This window comes from Prosopis cineraria, unplaced genomic scaffold (assembly GCF_029017545.1).
Source record: "Prosopis cineraria cultivar Desert tree isolate PC_DT_omini unplaced genomic scaffold, ASM2901754v1 PC10, whole genome shotgun sequence".
Taxonomy (NCBI): domain Eukaryota; kingdom Viridiplantae; phylum Streptophyta; class Magnoliopsida; order Fabales; family Fabaceae; genus Prosopis; species Prosopis cineraria.
In genome coordinates, this window is record NW_026555341.1 from 9411610 (window position 1) to 9437114 (window position 25505).

At 32.3% G+C, this 25505-nt stretch overlaps 2 protein-coding genes across 3 annotated transcripts; both read left to right on the top strand.

Moving 5' to 3' along the window:
• The first annotated feature begins 12460 nt into the window (after positions 1–12460).
• On the top strand, positions 12461–16592 carry LOC129322069 (4-coumarate--CoA ligase-like 6). Its single transcript, XM_054968099.1, has 6 exons — positions 12461–13516; positions 14022–14211; positions 14811–14956; positions 15600–15667; positions 15986–16088; positions 16222–16592. The coding sequence occupies exons 1-6, from the start codon at positions 12461–12463 to the stop codon at positions 16333–16335; spliced, it is 1677 nt and encodes a 558-aa protein (XP_054824074.1). The 3' UTR covers positions 16336–16592.
• Positions 16593–16868: 276 nt separating this feature from the next.
• On the top strand, positions 16869–24997 carry LOC129322713 (plastidal glycolate/glycerate translocator 1, chloroplastic-like). Of its 2 annotated transcripts, none has more exons than XM_054969049.1 (8): positions 16869–17196; positions 17278–17593; positions 18447–18708; positions 18839–18954; positions 20649–20758; positions 20879–21056; positions 21143–21272; positions 24682–24997. In XM_054969049.1, the coding sequence occupies exons 1-8, from the start codon at positions 16921–16923 to the stop codon at positions 24767–24769; spliced, it is 1476 nt and encodes a 491-aa protein (XP_054825024.1). In that variant the 5' UTR covers positions 16869–16920; the 3' UTR covers positions 24770–24997. The 2 variants fall into 2 exon arrangements, with proteins under 2 accessions (XP_054825024.1, XP_054825023.1); XM_054969048.1 differs by lacking the exon at positions 24682–24997 and adding an exon at positions 21615–22046 and having other exon boundaries at positions 16872–17196.
• The last annotated feature ends 508 nt before the right edge of the window (positions 24998–25505 follow it).

The window sequence follows — 25505 nt, forward strand, 5'->3', positions numbered from 1 at the left end:
ATAAGCTTGGATAAGGTGGTTTTGGTCTAGTTTACAAGGTAGGGAAAGCATATATCTTTTTTAATTAGTACTGTTATATTGTTTTTAAGTTATTATTATATCTGATGGCAAAATGCATGGTTAAGGGAAACTCTTTGAAGGGACAAAAATTGCAGTGAAGATGCTATCACAAACTTCAGGACAAGGATTAACGAAGTTAAAAAATGAGCTAATACTAATAGCAAGACTACAACACATGAATCTAGTTCGCTTGCTTTGTTGCTGTATAACTTCTGAGATGAAGATGTTGGTTTATGAATACATGCCTAACAGAAGCTTGGACTGCTTTTTTTTTGGTAAGCAATCATTCATAGGAACTTAAAAGGTATAACCATTAGCATAGATTCCTTTATCATGCTACTCCTCTTAAACTTTGACAGTACACAATTAAGTTATAATCTTCAACACCTACATCTATTTTGATACTAAACCTTAAAACTACTAGTTGATTTTTTTGGTATAATCTCACGCTTACGTAATTTTTGTATGGTTGGAATTTTAATTTGAAGATGCATCGAAAAGAGGCACATTAGATTGGAGCAAGCAAGTAATGATTATTGAAGGGATATCATAAGGAATTCTTTACCTTCATCAACATTCAAGGTTAAGAATAATACATAGAGATCTGAGAGCTAGTAATATATTACTTGATGCAAACATGGTTTCTAAAATTTCTGACTTTGGAATGGCAAGAATTTTTAAATGGGATGAGCTCATTGCCAACACTAACAAGATTGTCGGGACTTAGTAAGTTCAAAAGCAATACCTATAAACATGTGATTAGTTTTGTTTTTCAAGCAATGAGGTTTTATTTCTAACAAGATGGCTCCTCATTTTTTCCTTATCAGTGGATATATGTCTCTTGAGCACGCAATGGATGGAATATTTTTCACAAAATTAGATGTTTTTAGTTTTGGGGTCATCATACTTGAAATTTTAAGCAGCAAAGGGAACAATAGCCGATTTCATCAAGATAATAAACCTATGACTCTAGTAGGATATGTAAGTGCTTTTATTTACAATTGCCTTAAGTATATATCCTTATAAGTAACATGTATATCTGCTTCTTTTCTATTATATACTTTGATAATCAGCCTACATGAAATCTATATGATCTCCTTTTCTTAACATAAAAGTTGTTGTATTGTAGGCATGGGATTTGTGGAAAAAAGGAGCTAGTTTGGAGCTAATGGATCCAGTATTGAATGATTCATGTTCCAATCAAAAATTCCTTAAATTTATTCAAATAAGTCTTTTGTACATGAAGGAGTCCCCATCAAATAGACTAACTATTTCAAAAATCATTTCTATGACTGTAAATGAAAGTGTTATTTTGCCTCCAGTAAAAAAACCTTTATTTTTAAATCTTGAAAGTACCATGATCAATACAGATTCTCAATGAAATGATTTAGATTGTGTTTCCATCAATTATATGTCTATATCTAGTATCTACTATGAATGAGAGATAATTAAAGCTTTGTAATCTTAAATATTGATCTAATTGTCCAACCACAGTTTAACCATGTTCTGATCAATGACTTTTAAACCACTATCTTATGTAGTTCAATGTCCAATCTGATTTTTAAAACCTTAATTAAGACTTATAATAAGTTCCAAAATTTAGGGAAAAATTTCATGATTGATAGTTATTATATGCAAATAGAGGTACTGCTCTCCCCCTAAATGACTTCTCATGTTTGTTGTTTTATTTGGCATATAAATGTTCTCAATCATGTGGGTATATGAACTTGACTACATAATTTTTTTTTATACGTTTGAGTATTTTAAACCTAACTCGAATAAACTCATCCTACCCAAATTACTAGGTCTATTTATTTATGACCATAAAAATGACTTTAAATATGACTAATTGATTTGCTAAACAATCTTACATGATCAAGAGACTTGCTTGCATATGTTTGAAAATTTATAAGGACATGCACAAAAGTCATCTAATAATGGATTTATTAGCTTTAATCTATCTCTTAGGCTCACAGTTGACAGTTCCCATGCCTGCAATAACAATTATTATTTTGAATTCTGAAGAACATAATTGACATTGAAACTGTAACAAGCTAGACTATAAGGAATCTAGTTATAATTTGATGTATTTTGTTGTGTCAAAAACAAAAATACTATACTTGATATGAATCTAGCTATATAATTAAAGTATTTTAGGTTTTGTTGTTAATGAACAATTTTATTATATGTGAACCTAAAGTTGAGAATTTAAGAACATCTAGTTGTAAAAATATGAACTTGCTATTATGATGAAAGAATTTCATTATCAATGGACAATTACTTGTTAATGTGTGAACCTAAAGTTGTGAATTAGTAAACATATAGTTGTAAAAATTTAAACTTGCTATCACGATATGAATCTTACTTTTGAATATATGAAGTCATAAATTTTGAATTTTGACTTGTGATTATATGAACATGTACTTGTGTATATTCAAACTTTAAGTTGTATATTTATTAAGTTGTTCAAGACAAACATATCAATTTTAAATAAGAATTTCATTTTCAGTGAACAATTACTTATTAATATATGAATTTAGAGTTGTAAGTTCGTGAACATGTAGTTATAAAAATTTAAACTTGCACTTTTTGCCTTTTCTTACTAAGGGCAATTATGTCTTTTCTCCCTAAAACATATTTGCAAAAAGGCTATTGAACCTACAGAATAATTTCAAAATGTATTGGATCCTAACTGTTATTTTTTCTCTCTTGGAAGCCCTAGATGAGATTCTCCCTAAAAAAACATCTATGGATATGTTGAAACTATAAATTAAAGCTATTATTCCCCTTGTACTTTCTAAAAGTTCATGAGTTAGAAAAGGCATTTGTATTGTTTGTTAATAAATAAGAAGCAAAACCTAGCTATTTGCTAGTGAAAAAATTCAATTATCTAAATAGGACATCCTCATGATCTTGTTTTATCTAAGTTCAAGGATACATACATTTATCTTCCATTCATAGTAGATGTAGGCATTTTATTGATGGAATGACATGCCAAGTCGTCATTTCTTTGAGAATCTACACTAGAGACACCATTTAAATTTGTAAATGCAGGTTTTTTCATTGTAGGTAAATTGGTGTTTTCATTTGTTATTATAGAAATAGCATTTAAAATAGTTGGTCTATCTCTAAGAGATTCTTTCATAAACAAAAATCCTACTTGAAAAATTCTAAGAAATTGTTGAGTAGAACATGAATCCATTAGTGTTAAACCCATTACTCTAACCCAGCTTCTTTTTGCCACAAATCCCATGCCTATAATAGTATTATCAAATTAAAAATAGATCGACGAACAAATAAACTTTATACAAGTTTAATAGTAGGAGAAAACAAAAGCTCATGCGGATTTTTTGTTATGAGAATGCTTAAAGAAAATTGACATCAAGATCTTATAATTGGAATTTTGAAGTAGAGAGAGATATAATGATGTGGACTTCACTTTTGTTTCTATCAATTCTCTATGTTTATTTACTTCAATTATGGTTATGATTCCTATAATTTTTGAAAATGATTAAGGGCATTTTTGCCCATCAATTATTCACTTAGGAATATCTAGTATCATAAACTTTCATGTGGTGCACTTTTACCTTTCAACTTTTAAAAATGATGCACTGGACATCCTGTCATTAAAAAAGTTTACTTTGATTATTAATTAACTGTAATATCTCCAATACTTAAACACATAATTAGCACAAAATTAACCTTAAAGTAAAGCTTCTATGATAATTTTAACTAATTTAATCAATAATAAAAAATATCATGGAAAGAAAAAGATTAACCTTTGTTATATAAAAACTCAAAAGGTTAAGTAAGGAAAACTCTATAGAGATGGGATCCCACAAATCATTTAATCACAAAACTGAGTTTAAAAAGTCATTTAGCCATTATAAATTAGAGTAAAAAGTGTTTGGGAAGCATAAAAACTAATTAGAGCTAAAAACAAGTTAAAATGAAGTAAAAAAGGTCATTTTCACTTAATAGGGATACTTGGCTGTGACCAAAGCATATTAAGTCGCGGCCAATACTTCCAATGAAGTTTTGGCTACGGCCAATTCCCTTTTGGCTGCAACCAAATGGTCTCAGCCACTCCAACAATCTAAAAGCCACAGCCAAAAATTCATGACAACAACTGTCATGATGGCTTCTAATCATAAACTTTTGATGCACATAACTTTTGATTTGGACCTTCGATTGAGATGATTCAAGCATTTGCACGTCAACAACTTTATAATCTAGCTAATGATTTTAGTTTCATATCAATCCAACATCATATAAAGAATTTAGACAACCAAAACCACAATTTTACATTTTTACCTCTAAACCACCAACCAAGTGTCCAAATCTCATACCATAATCCATTACCCCATATAAGGGCTTGAACCACATTCAATAAGTCCTAATACACTTATCCAAATAGTCATAAATATCAAACAACCCCTAACATAAGAATTGACCATATAGTAATGAAATATGCCAACCACTGTGCACAAACTCAATGGAGGCCATACCACGTGGATTTACCATTTTAATCCTCTACTATTTTAGGGTAAACTCTCACCCATCATGATCATACAAGTTCAGTCAATATGTGGCAAATATATACTTATGCATATCTCAATAACTCAACACATTCATAAACAAAACTTACAAGTTATCATAGAGCCATAAAGCTTCTTTATAACTATTAGGTATGTTTATTGTGTAACATTAACTCAAAGTCAACATATTAACCAATATGTCCCTATTACCCATCTCAAGCCAACGATAACTTAGTATAACTTACAGTTGCAGACACTATGATATGCAATAATTAAATTCTTGATTACCTCAAGTCTTGGTTTACCAACCAAGAGCACCCGTGAATATTAAATAGAACCTCCAATAAGCTCAATGGCACAATAATAGTCACCAAGTGATTAGAAGCTCTAAATAGACTCCATTGAATGCCCACCACAAATTCTAGCAGAGCCCTCCTTGTTTACCTTTGAACTCCCACTCAAAACTTTAATTTTTTGAGCTGAAATGCAAATCTAAGGTTTAAAAATCAATTTTTGGCTATGGCCAAAGGTCAAAATTTCAAATTCAAAACACTGTTCATCTAATTAAGCTCAAATGTGGCCTAATACCATCCAAGGTTCAATTCTAAACCCATTAAAATATGATATACCCATTAGCCATTCGTATATTACTTTTTAATCCAATTTAACTCTCAACTATCCAATTTATCTTTCATTATCCAATTATCCTTAAGCTAAATTTTTTTGAATGTTACATTAACCACAAAAATAACAAAAAAGGACCTAAAAATTATAAAAAAGTAATCATAAAATTGCAAACAATACCCTATAAGAAAATTAATTCAATTAATTCTAGCAGGTTTTGATATTTAAAACTATTCATGAGAGTTTGATATTGAAAATAAAAATTGTATTTCAATAATGACTATTTATCTCGCATGTTTGAAATTTGATTTTTTAAGAGAACTATATGCAAAAAAACTAGTTGCTAATGACAGTTCCGTTAACCTGTAATGTTATGGTTAATAACAAGCTAGTTTGATCTTCGTAAGTTTTATTCTCATTTTTGTTATTCATGGGTCTTATATCTATATTTGTTTTCATGGCTTCAGGCCATGTTTGATTAGTACTATCCTCGTGAACTATGTATTCACATTTATTTTCTTGACTTAGACTGTATTTGATTATTTAACCTCTTAGACTATATGTCAACATTTATTTTCATGGCATAAGCCGTGTTCATCCTTGTGGACTGTATATCTATATTTATTACTTGTTTTGTTAAAGTCCTCAAAATTCTAATTTTTTTTAATCTGCTTGTATATTTTAAATTTCAATTATTGTAGTTAGTAAGTGTATTAATTTTATTCAAATATGAATAATTTGTTCTCCTCAAGCATAATAGAATTAAATAACTTTAGTTCACTCACATTAAGATTTCTAGATATAATGACCTAATTATATTGAATTTTCCTCCTTTCAATTATTTTATATAATTGTTGAATTTTAGTATTTTTGCTCTTTTAAATTATATCTTTGGGGATACTGTTCACTTCCCTAGAAAGTTATTTTTGGTCTTAAATTCACTAACTGACACTAAACCTCCTACTGATCCGTGACAGGCATACAACTGTGTTAGGTGGATATTTATTTTGGAACTACCTTTCTTTTGATATAAATTCTGAAGTCTATGTATTATGTTTTTTTTTTGAAAAAAAAAACATGATTAGGGTGCTCCACGATGACCATTGTTAGGGTGCTGACCTCTTATTATGTTATTTGTTTGTCTACCTCTAGGGAGCGGAGCTTTGTAATTTGATTGTTGTTGTAAAAATTTTCATTGTAGTGATTTTGGGAGGCTCTATTTATAATGAAGTGCTACGAAAATTTCTACCAAAAATTTGATATTTTAATTAATGTGAAAGTAAAATTAGATACATATAATGAAATTGATAGAACTTCCGATGTATTAATTCAAAAGTTTTCTTAAAGCTTTTGGAATGTTTGTTTGAAAATATATGGTGTTAGTGCCGCTTTACTTTTGGGGCCTGACATCATGATTGTCGTTTTGGCTGCTCATGTGAAATTGAAGGCATAATATTCTCTGATATCTTCATTTTTGTACGCCTTGAATTTTTAAATTTTAATTGGTGCGTAAAATAGTTTTTATAATTTTAAATAATTAAATAAACCTCATAATCTCACGAAACAAATTAATTTTTCACTTATATTTAAAATGTTATTAAGCATCTTAAATTAGATAAGTATATTTTTATACACTCAAAAGGATATTATTTTGAGGTTATTATTGATGGATATAATTTATAAATATTATATGGCATATATTGATAACACAAGTTATTATATACTGATTGATTGATTGACGATCCATTCCTTTAAAGTTAGCTTTATTGAAATAAATAAAGTCAATTATGGCACATTTATGGTTTATTTGAATATGGTTTAGCATGTGATTGATACTATATTATTATCAACTCGAGGTTTTCTATTTTTTTTTTTTGATTTTTATGCTGGTAAAAAGAAAAGTATTTTTTATTAAAAAAAATGAGAAATGAAAAGTGCAAGCACCAATCTTATTTTCTTTTCAGATATATTTCTGCATGCCAAACATGTTATTACCGATTAGTTAATGGCCGAGACAGACACGCACTGGAAAGCTAGTGATCAATCGAACTTCAGGGACCCGATTCAACTATGCCCTGTGGAAACCATAACCTCTAACCTAACAGCACCAACACGAACGCTGTTCTGCAGGACAACGGAAATCTTGCGCTAAGACAAGTCAATTCTGATGGATCTCTTGGGAGGACCTTGTGGGAGAGCTTCCATTGTCCCGCTGACACTCTTTTAGCCTGGCCATGAAACTTGGCGTCAACCATAAGACAGGGAGGAATTGGTCTCTTACCTCATATGGCTCCTGATGCGCACAAAAATTTAAACACACCACGAGCATATGGATCTAATCAAGTGCAGCGGATCAATGTCATCTGACAAGGAACTAAAATAAAAGGAATTGAGTACAAATGAAAATTGTTTTCGTTTTAGTTAAGTTATCCAATTAAAAAAGTGAAGTTGTTATTAAACTAAAAATACAAATAAGATAAAATAAAGTAAGAGAATATATCATATATAAGATTAACAATTAAAGAGCATTCTAGAAATTATAATTCCCTTTTATACTTTGCAATTCAATTTCTTCTAATTATTGTATTTTAATTTAACTTTAAAATTAAGGCTCTAATTTGGAGTTATGTATTCCTCAATTATAAAATTCATTATCTAACTATACTATAATGTCTAAAGCAAGTTCTTATTTAATTATGTAAAATTTTTGAAATATTAACTAGAGCTTGAATATATGTCTATCTCAAGTGCAAATTAGATTAATTTTAATATTAGATGGCTTAAGAAACGGTCTTATTGATATTCCTTTTTTTTTTTTCAAAGGCAAATCCACACACACACTAAAGTTGGCCATATAATAGCATGAGAACAAAATAAATTATATTAAGTATTAAAACATCCATCAAAATTAATAACTAAAATAAAATCTATTAAAAAAGTATTACCTTATTTGGTATAGGGTAATAAAATGAAAATGAAAGCTGAAATGACCCATTACTTTGTTTGGTGCATGTGAATGATCATTTCAATTGAATAGCCCATTACCCTATTTAAAGTAATCACCATTCCATCACTAGACCACACGAATGGATCCATTCCATGGGAATGGAATTTTGGGTGGCCAAATTGTCCATTGATTTTTTTTTTAAATTCCTATTTTGTCCCAAGCACTAATCCCATTTCCTCTCCCTCGTCATCTACCACTAATCTCTCTCATCATCTCTCTATCGCTCAGCTTCTCAGTCTTCGTTGCTTCAACGCCCAGTCAGTTATCTCCATTGTCGATCAGATTTGGTGACCAATCTCCCTCACCATCATTGGGTTTCTAGGTTCATTGCCGATCGATTGGAGCTTTTGCATGCTTCTCTTTCATCGATCTCATTAATCGAAGCTTCATATATTGCCGATCAAATAAACCTGATGACAACAGTGAGAATGATAGGGAGGCATTCCAAATTTGGTTCGAGATTAAGAATGACGAGAGGGAGGTGATCCAAATATGGTTCAAGATTGATGAAATCTAATTCTAAAGCGAGAAAGAAGGCAAGCCAAATCTAGTTCCATGAGTTTGAGCAACAAGCCAAATCTTTCTTTGATTCTCTTTTTATTTCTCTGAACTTGAAGAATATAAGTAGTGTCCAAATTGAACTTCCTTCAGCCATGGAAGAATGAAACAAGCCAAGTCTTTTATCTTTGATTTTTGTTTTCTAGTTTCTTTTTTATTCTTTGATTTTTTCCCCTTTTTGGCATGTAAAGAAGGTGTACGAGCTCTCATATTCGATTAGTAGCAAATGGCATTCTTTTCTTTTTGTTCTTGCTTTTTAAAATTTTTTTTGGTAAGGGTAGTCTACTCATTTAACATTACAATTGCATATGTCAAATAAAAGTTATATTCTATTCTTACCAAACATGTTTTTAAACCTCATTATTATTCTTATTATCATTTCCATTCACATTCTATCAAAAACCATTTTACACTGTAATAAATGGGATCTAAAGGTTCATGAAATTTTTAAGAAAAAAAAATTAGCTACTCATAACTTTAAATATGCATAAAAGTTTTAAAACAACACATAGAATAAAAAAATTGAGAGTTGCAGAAGAAGAGAATCCAAAAAAATCTCCTCAAAAAGCTCTATGATGACTCTTCAATCTTCAGTTTAGCTCTGAAGCCATTGGTTGATGCTCAAATATTGTCTCCTCACTTTCAAATATAAACTTGGATGATTTGAAAGTCTAAGAGTGGTTTATTTGTAACTTTTCCATACTCATTTGTCTTTCAATTTATGTTTTATCTTATATGATTTGCAGGACCATGTCAAGGAATTTTGAGGCTTAAGATGAAATGAGTATAGGGGCCTAACATATAATAATTTGACATTTTTTACCATTAGAGATAGTAAAAAAAATTAAACACTTGGTATTTTGTATCTTAAAAAATAAAGCTTAGATTAAAAGGGAACAAACACACTTGATAGCAAGTAGTACAGATACAAAAACATAGATCCCCTACTCAATGGTGCATGCTCCAATGCTTTGTTTAGATGCAAAATTATAAAAATTATTTGCCCTTACAGTTTCAACTTACTAGACTCCTCAACTCACATCTTATGGGATTGTAAAAAAGCGCAAAAAATTTAGATGAAATTAGTTAAGTCTTCTAAATTTAATATTTTCTTTTATCTTTTGCTCAGGAGTGGATAACTTAGAATGCAAAGAACAATGTTGAATGTTCAAACTCAAGAAGTGCTTCTTGGCAAAAACTTTTCACTCTAATATACTAGAACATCTGAAAGGTAAGATGCAAGGACATTTATTTGGAAGATGACACACTAGACAAGGATATTGCATTTATTAGAAAATAACCAATGATAGCGACCTTCAATCTAAGATCAATTGCTTATCTAAGAAAGTTGTTAGACATAAAGTAAAATTGGAGCCCTCCTGAAATAGATTGAGCAAGACTCAACATTGATGGATCAGTTATAGGGTTGTGGCCTGTGGAGGCTTGATTCGTGATACCCATAAAAATTGAATTAAGGAATTTTTTAAATATATTAATTATCACCCAATCACGATTGCTGAACTATTAAGCATTTTGAAAGGAATCAAACTTTGTTAGGATATTAAACTAACCAAAGTAAACTTCTACTCGGATTCTTTATAAGCTTTATTCTTGATTCAATACAATTTCTTTAAGAATTATCTTTATTCAAATTATATCGAAAAAATTAAGGATTTTACTATGAGAGATTGGACAATTATATTCAACCACGTGTCAAGAGAAGCAAACAGATGTATCGATTTTCTTACTCACCAAGCATCCAATGATAATTTTGAGTTAACAATCTTTCATGAATCACTTTCTAGGTGTAGAAATATCATGTATTTTTGTATGACTGAATAGTTTTTTTTTCCCTTCTTGAATAGGTTCCTTGTGGCCATGTATTAAAAAAAATTATAAAAATGATTGCAGCAAAGAAGGCATCTAATGACCGATAATTTCGTTAAGTTTTAAAACAAAAACAATAAATTTGGGAAAAGTGGAAGAGTGAAGATGAAAAATGAGAGAGCTAGAAATGGTGATGAAAGAATCGGAATTGTAAAAAGAAATTAAATAAAATAGCTAGGTTGAGATCAACCCAATAATTAAACATTATTTTAAAAGTGTGAAAAGGTTTTCAACAGGAGAAAGAATTGGGGCTTTACTTGTTTTTCATTGAGCATTTATTATACAATGGTACGAACACATCTATTTAGTCTATATATACTAAGGGTATTCGGGGCTTGTATTTGAGGTCCTAGGCAATTGACTTACTTGCCCATGGGCTCTCAAAGCCCTGGACTCGATAACTCTGATTTTTACAGCAAAGTTTGCTTCTTTGAAATTCTGGGCAGCATTCGATTTTAAAGAAGTACACGAGGATGTGAATTGTAGCATCCAGCAGCTGCAAACATGGAAGTTTCCTCCTGTAAGATGGACAAAAGTCAACATTAATGATCCTCAATTAACTTCACTGATTTCTCTGAGTGAAACTTGCATGGCATAGTTATTGAGGGCTATAAACGGTTAAAAAATAATTTCATGCATTTAGATTGATGACTTAAAATTGTAGACCACGACAATTCACAAACCTCTTCCAATTGTTATTGGAGATCAGAGAGAGTTTGGACACTCTTGGATTATTCTCTTTTTAAATCTATGATTTATATTCACTTTGTGAATTAAGGGCATCCTAAACCAAATTCAAAGACTATTGTTAGTAATTGCAAATATGGCGCAACGACTTCTACAATTTGGAGGAATTACGAAACTTCCTCCAGAGAAAAAGTAATACGGGTAGCTGTAAATAGAGAGGATAATGATTGGGAAATTTTTAAGAAAGCCAATACTGAAGGTACTGAATTTGAAAATTTAAGAAATTTTTAAGAAATTTAAGCGGCATAAATTGTTAAAATTTTAATATTATACCAAAAAAAACTTTATATACTTAATTTTATATATTTAATGCAGTTGTTTTCAATTAAATCAAAACATTTTATATTTTTTATAAATTATTTATTTTATAATAAATTATTTTGTTTAATATATTAAAATCTATTTATCATGATATAATGTGATATAAATATATTAAATATGTGAGATTAAGTACACAAGTCTTATCCTATTTTTTTATTGACATAAAACGTAAAATTTTTTTACATTAAATTTATTTTTAATATAAATATAAAAATTGGATTTATTTTATTCTTTTAATATTTTAGTTTAATTAAGCATTAGAGAGTCTTTATTATAAGATACTTTTAATTATTTTATTAAAACTTAAAAGAAGTGATTAAATTATTATTTTTGTTCGAATATAAAATAAACTTTTAATCTGTTTTTTTATACATCAATAAACTTTCAATCTTATTCTTATTTAAATGAAAAATTTTAAACTTATGTCATATTTTTTACTCATAATTAATAAATTTAAATAAAAATAATATTAAAAATATAATTAATATTTTATTGAGTATTTTATAGGAATAAAAAATCCTTTTAAAAAAAATGACTTTTCATAAACATAAAATGAAAGCCATTAATGGGGCAAAAGAAAATTTAAAAAAAGGAAAAGACAAGTAGCTCCCCACTCCTCTGAAGGCGGTTCTTGGCTTTCGAAGTGTGTGAGTCGCCAGTCGCCACTATAAATATGAATCTGAAAGAATAACGAACTTCTCTCATGCGCCTCATATCAATGGCGACGAACGCAAGTAACCACTTGGACTGCAATGAGCCGGAATTCGCGAGCTGTCGTTCTTGGTATTCACCAGAAACAGGAATTTACACTAGCAAACACGCTCCGGTGGAGCTTCCTTCAGACCCATTTCTTGATGTTGTTTCTTATATTTTTTCTTACCAACACAATGGGGATTTAGCTCTCAAAGACTCTTCATCTGGATTTTCAATTTCCTACTCGGAACTGTTTCCTTTGGTGAAATCCATGGCATCTGGTCTCCGCAAAATGGGCGTTTCACAAGGTGATGTTGTTCTACTCTTAATTCCTAATTCCGTTTACTATCCCATTGTTTTCTTGGGTGTGTTGTATCTTGGCGCAATTGTCACACCGTTGAATCCACTAAGTCACATCTCGGAAATCCGTAAGCAAGTTGCTGAATGTGGTGTGAGTCTGGCTTTTACTTTACGGGAAAAAATTCGAAAGCTACAACCATTGGGCATTCCACTTATTGGGGTTCCCGAAAATATGAAGGAGTTGAAATGCTCTGATTTCTCAGTTTTTTATAACCTTGTTTCTGGTAGCTCGGATTTGTTTCCAAGGCCGGTTATTAAACAAGAAGACAGGGCAGCTATAATATATTCTTCCGGGACAACAGGTGTCAGCAAAGGTGTTGTTCTAACGCATAAGAATTTTGTTTCCATGGTCAAGCTTTTCGTGAGGTTTGAAGCTTCTCAATATGAATATTCAAGCTCGAAGAATGTGTTTCTAGCTGTTCTGCCAATGTTCCATATATATGGCTTATCACTCTTTGCAACAGGATTACTGTCTCTGGGCTCTATGGTTGTTGTAATGAGAACATATAACACTAATGAGGTGATTAAGGTGATTGATAAATACAGAGTCACACACTTCCCCGTTGTTCCACCAATATTGACGGCGTTGACAAAAGGGGTAAATGGTATGAATAGGGGCTACCTGCAAAGTTTGATCCAGGTCTCCTGTGGGGCAGCACCTTTGAGCATAAAAACTATAGAGGACTTCATCCACACTCTCCCTAACGTTGACTTTATACAGGTAACGAACTTTGAACTGAGCAGGCTTACTAGGATAATGTGCACCATCACCCATCAAATTGCCTGAGTCACTTCTTATTTCATTCATCACTGATGGTTTTTAGTGGACTTCTTTCTTTTGGGTGGAACTCACTGATGATTCTTGTTTATTATTCAAATGCTACTTTCATCCTGTCTAATAATGAGACTTTGTCGGAAGTGAAAGGGAGTTCTAGAATATACTGTTTTGCTAACATTCTCATGAAATTATACTGTTTGCTTGACCCAAAGTGCATTAGGACATGTCTGATAAGGAAATGTTGAATGTATTTCTATTTCCTCACCCCCTCTCTGCTTTTCATCATTCCAATTCTGGCGGCAAAAGATATATATTATTGTGCCATTGTTAACACTGTCAAGTGGAAGGATTGGATCACCATTGATGAACTTTGACAGTTTAGTTGGCATTTTAATGTTGGTTTCCTTGAATTTCAAGTGTATTCAGCAGAAATGTTGCTTCCTTTTAGGGTTATGGAATGACTGAGTCAACTGCAGTAGGAACACGTGGCTTCAATACTGAAAAGTTTCGAAATTATTCTTCTATAGGGTTGTTAGCTCCCAACATGGAAGCAAAAGTGGTTGACTGGAATACTGGTGCTTTTTTGCCTCCAGGCAGTAGTGGTGAGCTTTGGTTGAGAGGCCCTTCAATTATGAGAGGTGAAAATATAGTTTCTTCCCTGAATATATATATATATATATATAACGAGAAGTACTTACTTGATTCGTTCATTAAATTTTTATATTTTAGCCTTGCTCGTTGAGGTATTTCATGTTACTTTGTTAAACATCTAATTGCAATAAAATGAATGCTTCAGATGTCATGTCATATCTTGACATTCCCTGTACAATTAAGTGAAAACTGGCTGATAATCTCAATATGAGTTTAATACTTTAATATTATTCCATGGAGTATTATAGTTGATTTTTCTTTGACAGTGTTCCTAACTCTACATATATGAATTTTGTATCACTTTGTTCCGACTATCACATGTCACTTCTATTGAAAACTAAAAGTTACTCGCCAAACAATTAATTGCATGCTACAATAAGTCTCATTTAGCATGAGGAAAATTGAAAGTAAAATTTATCTTCAAGGGAGCTATTAGATTCTGTTATAATGATTTGTTACTGTCATTTTGTTATAGGAGAATATATTTTCTCTAGTATTCTTAATGAAATAGGCAATTATGATTGTTTATAAATGTACACGTTTTTGGTTATTCTGGCTGAAATAATTTTCTTGATTAACTCTGCAGGATACTTGAATAATGATGAAGCGACAATGTCAACAGTTGATAAAAATGGTTGGCTACACACTGGTGATGTTGTTTGGTTTGATCAAGATGGATATTTACATTTGTCTGACCGATTGAAAGATATTATCAAATACAAGGGCTATCAGGTATCTAATTTTGAAGTCCAAGTAAACAAAATTTTTGGCTTAGAATGCTAGATCACATACACATGTATATATGAATAGAACAAAATGAAGTTAGAGAATAGAGAACAATCATGTTAGGATGTAAGATGTGTTAGATGATACCAATTGGCTTTCAATATCAGTGGATTATCCGTTCTCAGGCGAGTTGATTGATATATGCCGAATGAACAAGGTTGATAAAGCTGTCACTATTTCTTTACTTTGGAGTTAAATGTGTGTTTCCCCCCCTTTTGGTGGATGGAGTTAGATATTTTTGTTCCATTTTAGACATCAACATAAACTCAATTTCACCCAACTTTGGTAACATTGATTTTTGTAGATAGGAAAATATATCTGAAAGATACAAAATGAACTTCACTAAATTGTAGGTTTTCTCGGAAAAAATTCTCTAAGATGATGCAAATTGAAGGCTTTGTAACTTTTAGAAAGCTATTGGACCCCTCGTTGTTAAAGGATTACTTTCTACGATGCAGGGTATCATTTTCCCGCTATGTTTATCCTATAGCATGATCCTCAATCATAGATATATGTTCTTAAATCATTCTAGTCAATTTTATATTTGTTATATGTAGTTTCTTATATGGCATACAATCATTTGTAACAGATTGCTCCAGCTGATTTAGAGACTGTGCTTCTTTTGCATCCTGAGATAGCCGATGTAGCAGTTGCAGGGTAAGCGTGAACACTTGATTTATGCTGAACGAACTCTTCCTTTAATCAATTAAAAAACCCCTTTCTTTTGAATTCATTTGTCAGTAATACAACAGTATCCTATTCTTGTAACGCCAGAATTTATCCTTGATAATGAATTGACCTTGATGAGAGAGAACCGATTTTCAACCTCCTTGCTGCATAGGTTATTTGTCCTATAAGCAGCAAAAATGTCTGTATATGTGTACACTTCACGCAGGTTATCAATACTTTTTAAAGTTCCCTTTGACCCTTGAATTTGAAACTTAACATGAAGTGTTGTTTCATCATCCTTTTTAGTGTCAATGTTGAAGAAACTGGGGAGATGCCAGTGGCATTTGTGGTCAAGAAGGTTGGAAGTGCCCTCTCTCAAAAAGCTATCCTGGACTATGTTGCTCACCAGGTTCTTCGTGACAAAGCTAGCCGCCCATCAATTTTCAATTCACATTTACAACTTAAGCCAATGCTTTGGTGTGCATGAAAGTACTTTTCACAATATCTAAAATTTTCTCTATTTTTTTCCTCTTTTTTGCAAGGTTGCTCCGTACAAGAAGGTGAGGAAAGTGGTGTTCACTGACTCAATACCAAGGTCAGCTGCTGGGAAGATTCTCAGAAGGCAACTGAGGAATTGCTTGACTTCTAAACTCTGAGATGTCTTTCTCGGATTCCTTCCGTGCTTAAAAGACTACCCGGCAAAAATATTTCTGAACAGAACTTCATCAAGGCACATAACACATTTTTTCTTAAAATAATCTTCCACAGACTTTTGCCCTGCATTAGTATTGTGCTGAGATGTTTACCATGATTGATCTTATGTACCCGCCCCGGATTACACGCCACTAATTTGTTCATCTTCATCGTTGATTATGAAATAGAGTTGTCCATTTTGTTTGTTTATTTTCTTCAATTAAGAGTAATAACATCCACGTTGTTCTATTACTACTAAAATTTATTAGACTTTATAACAAAGTACAATTTGATTATTTATTTATTTTTTAAAAAAGTCTCTCATTTCTGCTCAATGCTACATGTTTGACCGAACACGAAAGATTTCGGTCAATTCTTCTTTGCACTGATATATAATAACTGATGTTTAAAATTTCAACCCCAATCTCATCCTGTTCGAGTGACCTCCTTTTTCGTCCATTCAAATTCTTTTGGGACCCCACCTAATTTCTATGTGAACATGTTTTCTCCTCTGGAGTATCCAGTACCATACCTCTCTCGCCGTTCCCATGGCGACCTCTGTGGCCATATCCCACAATTTATCTCTTTCTGTCATCAACCCTCGTCATCCAAAATATCCCGTTAAGTCATCAATAGTTGCTCTCAAGGGCGTTCGAAGCTTACAGAAGCATTCCATTTTGCAAAGGCCAGTCATACCCATCGGAGGTTCTGGATTCAATTCCAAGTTTTTGTATACGGGGCCTCAAGAGAATTGCAGAAGTCGCGAGCTTTTGACGAAATCAGCTGAAACTGACAGTGGAAAAACTTCCTCAATTGGCCAAAATGTGCGACTCTGTTTCGATGTGTAATTGGGTTTATGCAGGTTAAAGAGCGTTTCTTATTTTGTTTGCTTCAATGTACTCCAGGTGTTTGGGCTACTGCATTTGATTGTCTCGTTGGGGCTTGTTCTTGCGATGGACAAGTATCTTAAGAAAGCCTTTGTGGCTGCTGCGATTAAATTCCCCAGTGCACTGTTTGGGATGTTTTGTATATTCTCCGTTTTGATTATTCTTGATTCCACTGTGCCATCTGCAGCCACAGCCTTGATGAACTTCTTCGAACCGGCGCTTTTGTTCATTCAGAGATGGCTCCCTTTGTTCTATGTTCCATCTCTGGTTATCTTGCCCCTTTCTGTTAAAGATATTCCAGCTGCTTCGGGCATCAAGATTAGCCTTATTGTAGGTAGGTGCATATTCAGTCTAATTCTTTAACGAGTCCTTCTAGTTTCTTTTATTGTCTATGGAATCCTCGTCTTTCCTTTAACTATATGTAGCTGGAAAACATACTGCTATGAACTGATTGACCTGCAAGAGTTAGATTCCTCACTTACTTCGCTTTTTTCTGCTGTTTTCAATACTTGAATCAATTGATCTTATGGTCCTCCAACACAAATATGCTTTGTCTCAATCTGGTCCCTAATAAATCAGTTGGCTTCCCTCCATTGCAATAGTGGAGCAAACACTACAAATCTGAACCGTTAAATTGAATTAGATAATTTGGATTTGATAATTTTTAAAAGTATAAATTAATCTATATCGTTAAAATTTAATCTGAATGGTTTAGATTTGCAGCGGAGGGAAAACATAGTAGAGAGAAACCAACTCTCATTTAGCCCTCCAAAAATTGCTTCTAGTCTAAAATAATCGTCATGTGAAGCTGACTAGCGTTTGTTGATGGAGTGAGTAATGTGGAAGCCGTCAAAATATTGTGCAAGCATTTCCAAACTTTATGTTTAAGTCCAAGTTCATAAAACACATCATTTTGATGGCTGCGTTAACACTTTTATGGGTTTAACATGACAACTCTTTTATAACAAACATTCTTTGAAGGACTAGAATGGGACATTAAATTTTTTATGGACTAAATTTGGACAACATTGATCTTTGAAGGACTAAAATATCAGTTCACTCATACTTGAATCACTCCTTATTTGGTTTTTCTTTTCCTGATCTGCCATGTCTGATGTGCCTATGGTTGTGTCAAGCTATTGTACTTTCATTCCAATGCCATGCTGATGTATGTCTATGTTATGCAGTTGGAGGTTGGCTAGCTACACTTTTGGTTGCTGGTTTCACAGCTATAGCAGTGAGAAAAGCTGTGAAGACAGAAATGATAGACGCTGAGCCTATGAAGAAACCCTCTCCATTTTCTCCCCTTGAAGTGTGGGCTTGGACCGGGGTTCTCCTTGTATCATTTGTTGGTGCATTGTTTTATCCCACTGTACTGGGGACAAGTGCCAGAACTTGCCTTCCTTTCTTACTTGCATCCACAGTGTTAGGCTACATGGTTGGTTCTGGGTAAAAATTTTCGTTCACTTGCGTATTTACATACTTTGTTCCTATAGGACATTACTATGACACTGAATTGTAGTTTGGAAATTATGCTTCTTACCAGAAATCATCCTTTCTTTCATTATGTTTTTTCCAGGTTGCCATCAAATCTGAAGAGCGTATTACATCCAATTATTTGCTGTGCGCTTTCGGCTGATCTGACTGCATTGGCTTTTGGATATGTTTCGAAGTTAGGATTTGAGCCTGTTCTAGGTATTGAATGTTAACCGTTCACTCACTATATTATTAAAAGATGTTTGAATTCAAAATGATTAGTGGAAACACACCTGCTCTCCTGCATGTACCTTATGATTTTTTATAATAATTTATAGTTTATTGCCAAGTTGAATGGTGAATCGTTCATTTAAAAAAAAAAAAAAATCACATCAATTAGATTTTCAAACAAAATCTGTCAATGGGTGACCTTTAGCTAGACACAACTGATTTTGTTTAAGCTTAGAGTAATGCAAATTTATAGAAGATAGTGTATAATCACCTAAATTTGTGCTGGATTTTGAAAATCCCATGCCTGCAATGTGTGGATGTGAGGCTGGCTCTCAAATTAAGGTTCATTGTGTGTGTTTGGTTTTTAGTTTCTCTTAAAAATTTTAAAAATGTGAAAAAAAAATTAAAATAACATAAAATTTAATCTGTTAAATAATAAGAATAAAAAATATAAAGTTTGACATATTGAACAAAAATTATATAAGTAATTCAATAACACTAATATTAAAAATTAACATGATTAATTGTTTAGTTTGTATAATGTCTTGTTACAATATTTTTCAAAAAAATTTGTTGCGAACCAAACTTTTGTTAATTTAATCTATCAAAAACTTGCGTGCAATTTCCTTTTGTATAAAAATCATGATTATTATGGTCATATAAAAAATAAGGGGAGGCCATGTTTTAAAAGCACATCTTAGAAGTTTTCCCATGTTAGGCTGAGGCTTGAGGAAAAGGATTTTCAAGAGTCTTTTGAAAGGGCTTTTGAAATGGACTTTGAAAAAAAAAAAAATTGAAAAAACCAAACAACTTTGACTTTTTAAAGTTTCCAAAAGACCTTCTCAAATGTCAAAAATTAAATACCCAAGCAGGCCCTAAGATGGCATGTTGTTGGAGCCTTGGGATCACATAAAGTCAAGAAACTCAAGGCAATGGATCTTATTGCTATGCTTGAGTGGCTAATTTAGTTAAATGTTCCTCTTTACATGAGATCTGAGGAGGCATCATTTTCCAGAAAGTACCTTTTCAACGAGGCTGAAATGAGATTACTGGGATTTGAGGGTGGAGGAAGAGAGGGGCTTAACTGAAAAAGAAACTTGTATTACTCATTCAAACTAAAATATATACAAACACTCATTACTTTTCTCATAATTCTCCCTCGCTCTTTCTTACCTTCTTTCTCACACTCACACCCCTTTCTTCTCTCACTCACATCACTTCACTCACTTGTCTTTCTTTCTCTCTTCTCTTGCTAGCTTCACTCTCTGCTCTTTCTCTTTGCCACACTCAACCCATCAGCCAAGTACTCCTATTTATATATTACATAGGTCGGTGATTGTTTTTGTCCGGTGGGTTCTAGAAAATTTCTTCACTGCCATTGATTGTTTCTCCATTAATCTAGAAAATTATAGAGGGAGAGAGAGAGTTTATCGGTGATATTTTAACAGATGCGGACAGGATTTGAGTAATTAAAGCTGTATTGTTTCGTAAGCATATATAAATTACGAGGATATATGTCTTGTACCTGGACGTTCTTAATGAGAAAGGGTTTGGGTGAGAAATCATCAGAGTGACTATCATATGTGGAGTTTTTTTGTTTTTTTCCCCTCCCCCTGATTAATGCCATTTTAGCATAGTATATATATTATTTTGCTTTGTGACTCTTCTCCCAACACACACAGGATATTACCTGACAAAGGCATCCTCTAACCCTGGAGCTGGTGACATTTTAATGGGATTTTTGGGATCTGTCATTCTTTCTTTTGCCTTCTCTATGTTCAAACAAAGAAAGGTAACCATCTAGTTTCGGAATGAAATAAATGCAATAATACAGCGATGAAATGAAGTACAAAAAATCGCTTCTCTCCTTAGCATGGCCAAGCTATCCTGTTGATTGGTCTACTATTTCCAGCTTGTAAAGAGGCATGCAGCTGAGATTTTCACCTCTGTCATAGTCTCAACAGTATTCTCATTGTACTCAACTGCTCTGGTTGGACGTCTAGTAGGATTAGAACAGTCTTTAACCGTTTCCATTCTCCCCAGATGTATAACTGTTGCATTGGCCCTCAGCATTGTGTCTTTATTTGAAGGTACATATTGTGTCTACCCTGAAACCATATCTTGATGATCATTGTACTTTCAGATTCTATACTTGAAATGCTCACATTGTTTGCAGGTACCAATTCATCTCTCACTGCAGCTGTGGTTGTAGTAACTGGTCTGGTTGGAGCAAATTTTGTGCAAGCAACACTTGATAAATTCCGTTTTCGCGATCCAATCGCTCGAGGAATTGCAACTGCATCTAGGTATTTTCATAACATCTCTTCTACCAATTCATAAACTGAGGTCATCAACGCTTCTCCTTCCTAAATTTACCCAGTGTTTTAATCTAACTGATTACTAGTGGTTGCACGTATAGAGATAGTAATAAACTCAGGTTTTCATGAAGGTCACTGACATGCTGAAGAGAACTGGGTTATGGAAGAGAAACTAAGTTATAATGACATGAAATTTTATTAAAATTACGAAGGCATCCATTTTATTGTCAAAACCAACACAAACCTCTTTTAAATTTTATTACACTTGCCTTCTATTTAAGAAAATCAAAGACTTCCTCTGATACAAACCTCTTGAATGATCCGTAACAGTGCTCACGGACTTGGAACAGCAGCACTGTCTGCGAAGGAGCCTGAAGCTCTGCCATTTTGTGCCATTGCTTATGGTCTGAATGGTATCTTTGGATCTATTCTTTGCTCCATTCCTGCTGTTAGACAAAGCTTGCTTGCTGTTGTTGGCTGAATCCGAGGGCTCAGTCACCTGGGGACATTCTCAGATATCACTGCCCTAATCTGTAGAGCCATCCTATTTTAAGAACCTCTAGCATCACGCTCTCTTAAAACATTGCATTCATTTGTGTAATATACTGTGCGAACAGTTTCTTATTTTCATGCTATTTTTCCCCTCATATTGATCTTAGACCAGGTTTACATTGAAAATGATGATGATGATAAATAAACAAAGCTAATGAAAGAACTTGTTAACTTTCCATTGAGAAATATATTAACATACTACTTATCATCCCCGGCCCTGTCCTCTAATTTTTACGCGAGTGCATTCCATGCTCATTAGCATTGATGAGGCACGCAAGGGCTCTGAGCCCTTGACTTTATCGTCAGTTGATCTCTACCATTTATTTTAAATTTATTATTTAATATTTTTAATATTATATACCAAAATGAAATTTTATAAAAAAATGAAAATCTTAATATTAAATTTATACTGTTTAGATTATATTTAGGTAGTTAATTTATAAAAATTTTAATATTAAACTAGATTGACTAGGTTATATTTATACTGTCCAAGGTATATTTGGATAATCAATTTATAAAAGTGTAAAAAAAATTAATATTAAATTAGATAGTCTAAATTAAATCTACATTGGCTCGATTAATTATAAATAAATTTATTAAAAAAATTGGTAATTTTTATTTTGATAAATAAAAAATAAAAATAAAATTTTTTTAATCTAAATGGTTTAGATCTATCAACTGAAATGAGTAGCATGATACTCATCTCCTACTGAGTCCAAAAGACAATCTATAATTAATATTAAGATTTTATATTTTTTATAATTTTTTATTTTAATAATATAATATTAAAAATTAAGAAAATAAATTTAAAATGAATGACAGATATCACATGATCTTAAAATTAAGGGGTCATCCCTTGAGATTATGAGCATTTCATGCTCATAATTTTAACAATATTTTGGTGAGAGGACTGTTTTCACCCAGTCTTTTTCATGCTTATTAAGGGGGCATTAAATCTTGGACAAGTTTAAAATGGCATTATTGCATTTTGATTGTGCGAATTGCTAAATGGAGGGAATTTTATTCATTATATGGATTAATTTTTTGGCCAAAAATTAATTAGTTATTAATTAGACATTTTCCCATATGAAATTTAAATTAAATTATATAAAAAAATAAAATAATGTTCTATAACTTTTATATTTTATATTAATTAAATTAACCATATAAAGATATAAACTAGGCTTTGTAACCACCTACAGGTGGTTTTTCCATTTGGTAATGGTCTAATAAATTTTTTATTATATCAGCAGAGTTTGAATCTCCACTAAAAAGAATCTACACTTACATTAGGCTCGAATCATTACACCTATTATCCATCCAATTACCAATTTTAATTTATTTTTGGAATAAGTTTTATGGTACAAGAGCAACTATTAACGATACAAATGCAATGTCAACCCTTTATCAAAAATTCTCCCTATCACCTCCATTGATGAGCAAAAACATGGATATTTAATAAGAATAATGTTAAAATTTTATTAAATTTTTATATAGAGTTAATGAATTTAAATTTTTTTTTTAACTCTCATGAAATATATTGCAAGTGATTTATAAATAAAACTTGAAAGTATAACATATATAAGATAAAAAGGGGAGAGAATGTAAGAGGCAAGAGCGGAAGAAGAGCATGGTACAATAGGATTAAGCTCCCTATTTTTTATATAAGGATTAAGCTCCTTAAGACTCGTGAGTTTGCTTTTGCATGTAATAAAAAGGAATGGGTAACAAATTAACTTTTGCACAGATTCTTGGTATTGGACTCACAGGAGACCTTAGTAAGCATCTTGGTGTGCCTTTGTTCCATTCCTGGGTTAACAAATTAACTTTGCACCGATTCTATAGAAGGTACAATAAAGGCTCTCTTCTTGGTAAGGAAAATTCCTAAATATGGCAGGCTAATCAGTTCTAATCATATCTGTCTTATCAGCTTTTTCTTGCTATTATATGCAAACTATTCTTCTTCCTAAGGGCATTGTCAATGAAATTAAGGGCTATAGCAAGAGGTTTCTATGCTCTAGAAACTGAAGAAACGCAAGATACATCTTATTTCCTGAAAAAAACCCAAGAAAGTAAGCAATATGGAGGTATGGGATTTAAAGATTTATATAGTCAGAACATTGTGTTTATTATGAAGCTTTGTTAAAGTCTACTCACCCAATCTAATGTCCTATAGGTCAAGTGCTTACAAGTAAAATATAGATGTGGGTATCATCACGTCCTATCAATTCGTAAGAAGCATTCACACAGTTGTTTGGGACCTTTTTTGTGTTGGGATTGGTAGGAAACTGGGCAACGGGCTTGATATGAAGTGCTAGTGGGATTTATGGTCTCCACTTGATAAGGCTCTCTTGACCCTAGTTGACAAAAATCTTCATCTCCTCAATCCTACTACCATTGTTAAGGATGTTGTCAAATTAGATGGTTCTTAAGATATCAATCTTGGAGAGCTTTCTTACCAGATTTGGTGGTTGCCAAAACCTGTCGTATGACTCCACCTAACTCTTACAATATTGATTCCTTTTGTTAGAGGGTGTCTTTTGATTGCAGGTTTAATGTCAAATTTGCATATAATTTTGTTTTTCATAATAGAACAACTCCTTCAAACCCTCTATGGAAGAAGTGTTGGAAATGGCCGATGTCAAAAAAAAATGCATTTCTTTCTTTGACAAGCTCTTTATGAGAAAATTTTAATTAACTCACTAAGAGCTAACTTGGGACTCTCCCCCACTAGGAATTGTCCTTTTAAGTGTGAGAGAAAGGAGAGTGTCATACACATTATATATGATTGTCTCATTGCTCATGAATTTTGGCAAAATCTCATTTCTCCTAACTTTTATTCTAGTTTCTTTTGCTGCAACTTGAAAGAACGGTGCAACTGGATTCTAAGCATCAACCTACTAGCAAGCAATTCTCTAAATGGGCTTGGCTGAAGATATTTGGATTTGGATGCTGGTTGTCATGGAAAAACATATGCAAGTCAATATTTAAAAGATCTCACCTAACTACATCAGAACTAATTCATAGTGTTCTTTATCATCTTCACGGGAATATTGTTGACAATCAATTCAAGCACATTATATTGCCAAACTTTGTCACAACAAAAAGTATATGGACGCCACTACCAGTCAATACTATTCATATAGATATGGATGCCTCAATTAATCCCTTACAACATACTGCTTGCATAGGCCTCATTAGAGACTCTAATGGAGAATGGATCAAAGGTTTTTGTAGAGACTTAGGTGATGTTCCAGTTATAATAGTAGAGTTACTCGCCATTAAAACTAGATTGGAAGTACGTCATCAACTTAGATTTCAAAAAGCCCACCTGTATTTAGACTCTTTGAATGCTGTCAATATGCTTCTTCAGGATTTAGTGGCTCATCATCCTTGGAAAGTTGAAATTAATGCCACGCGTAGTCTTATATATGGTAATATGAAGGTTGAGATTCATCATGCATATCAATATGTCCTTAGATGTGTAAATGTGATAGCTCGAAGTAGCCACAAGTGGTAGATAAATTAACTTTGTTACTGATATCCTATTGATTATTATGTATTTTTACAAGAAGATAGGCTAATGACCGTCTAGATACCTTTTCTTTTTGTAATCTCAAGCCCTAGGCTTGCCTTTCTTATTCCAAAAACAAAAAAAAAATGGGTAAA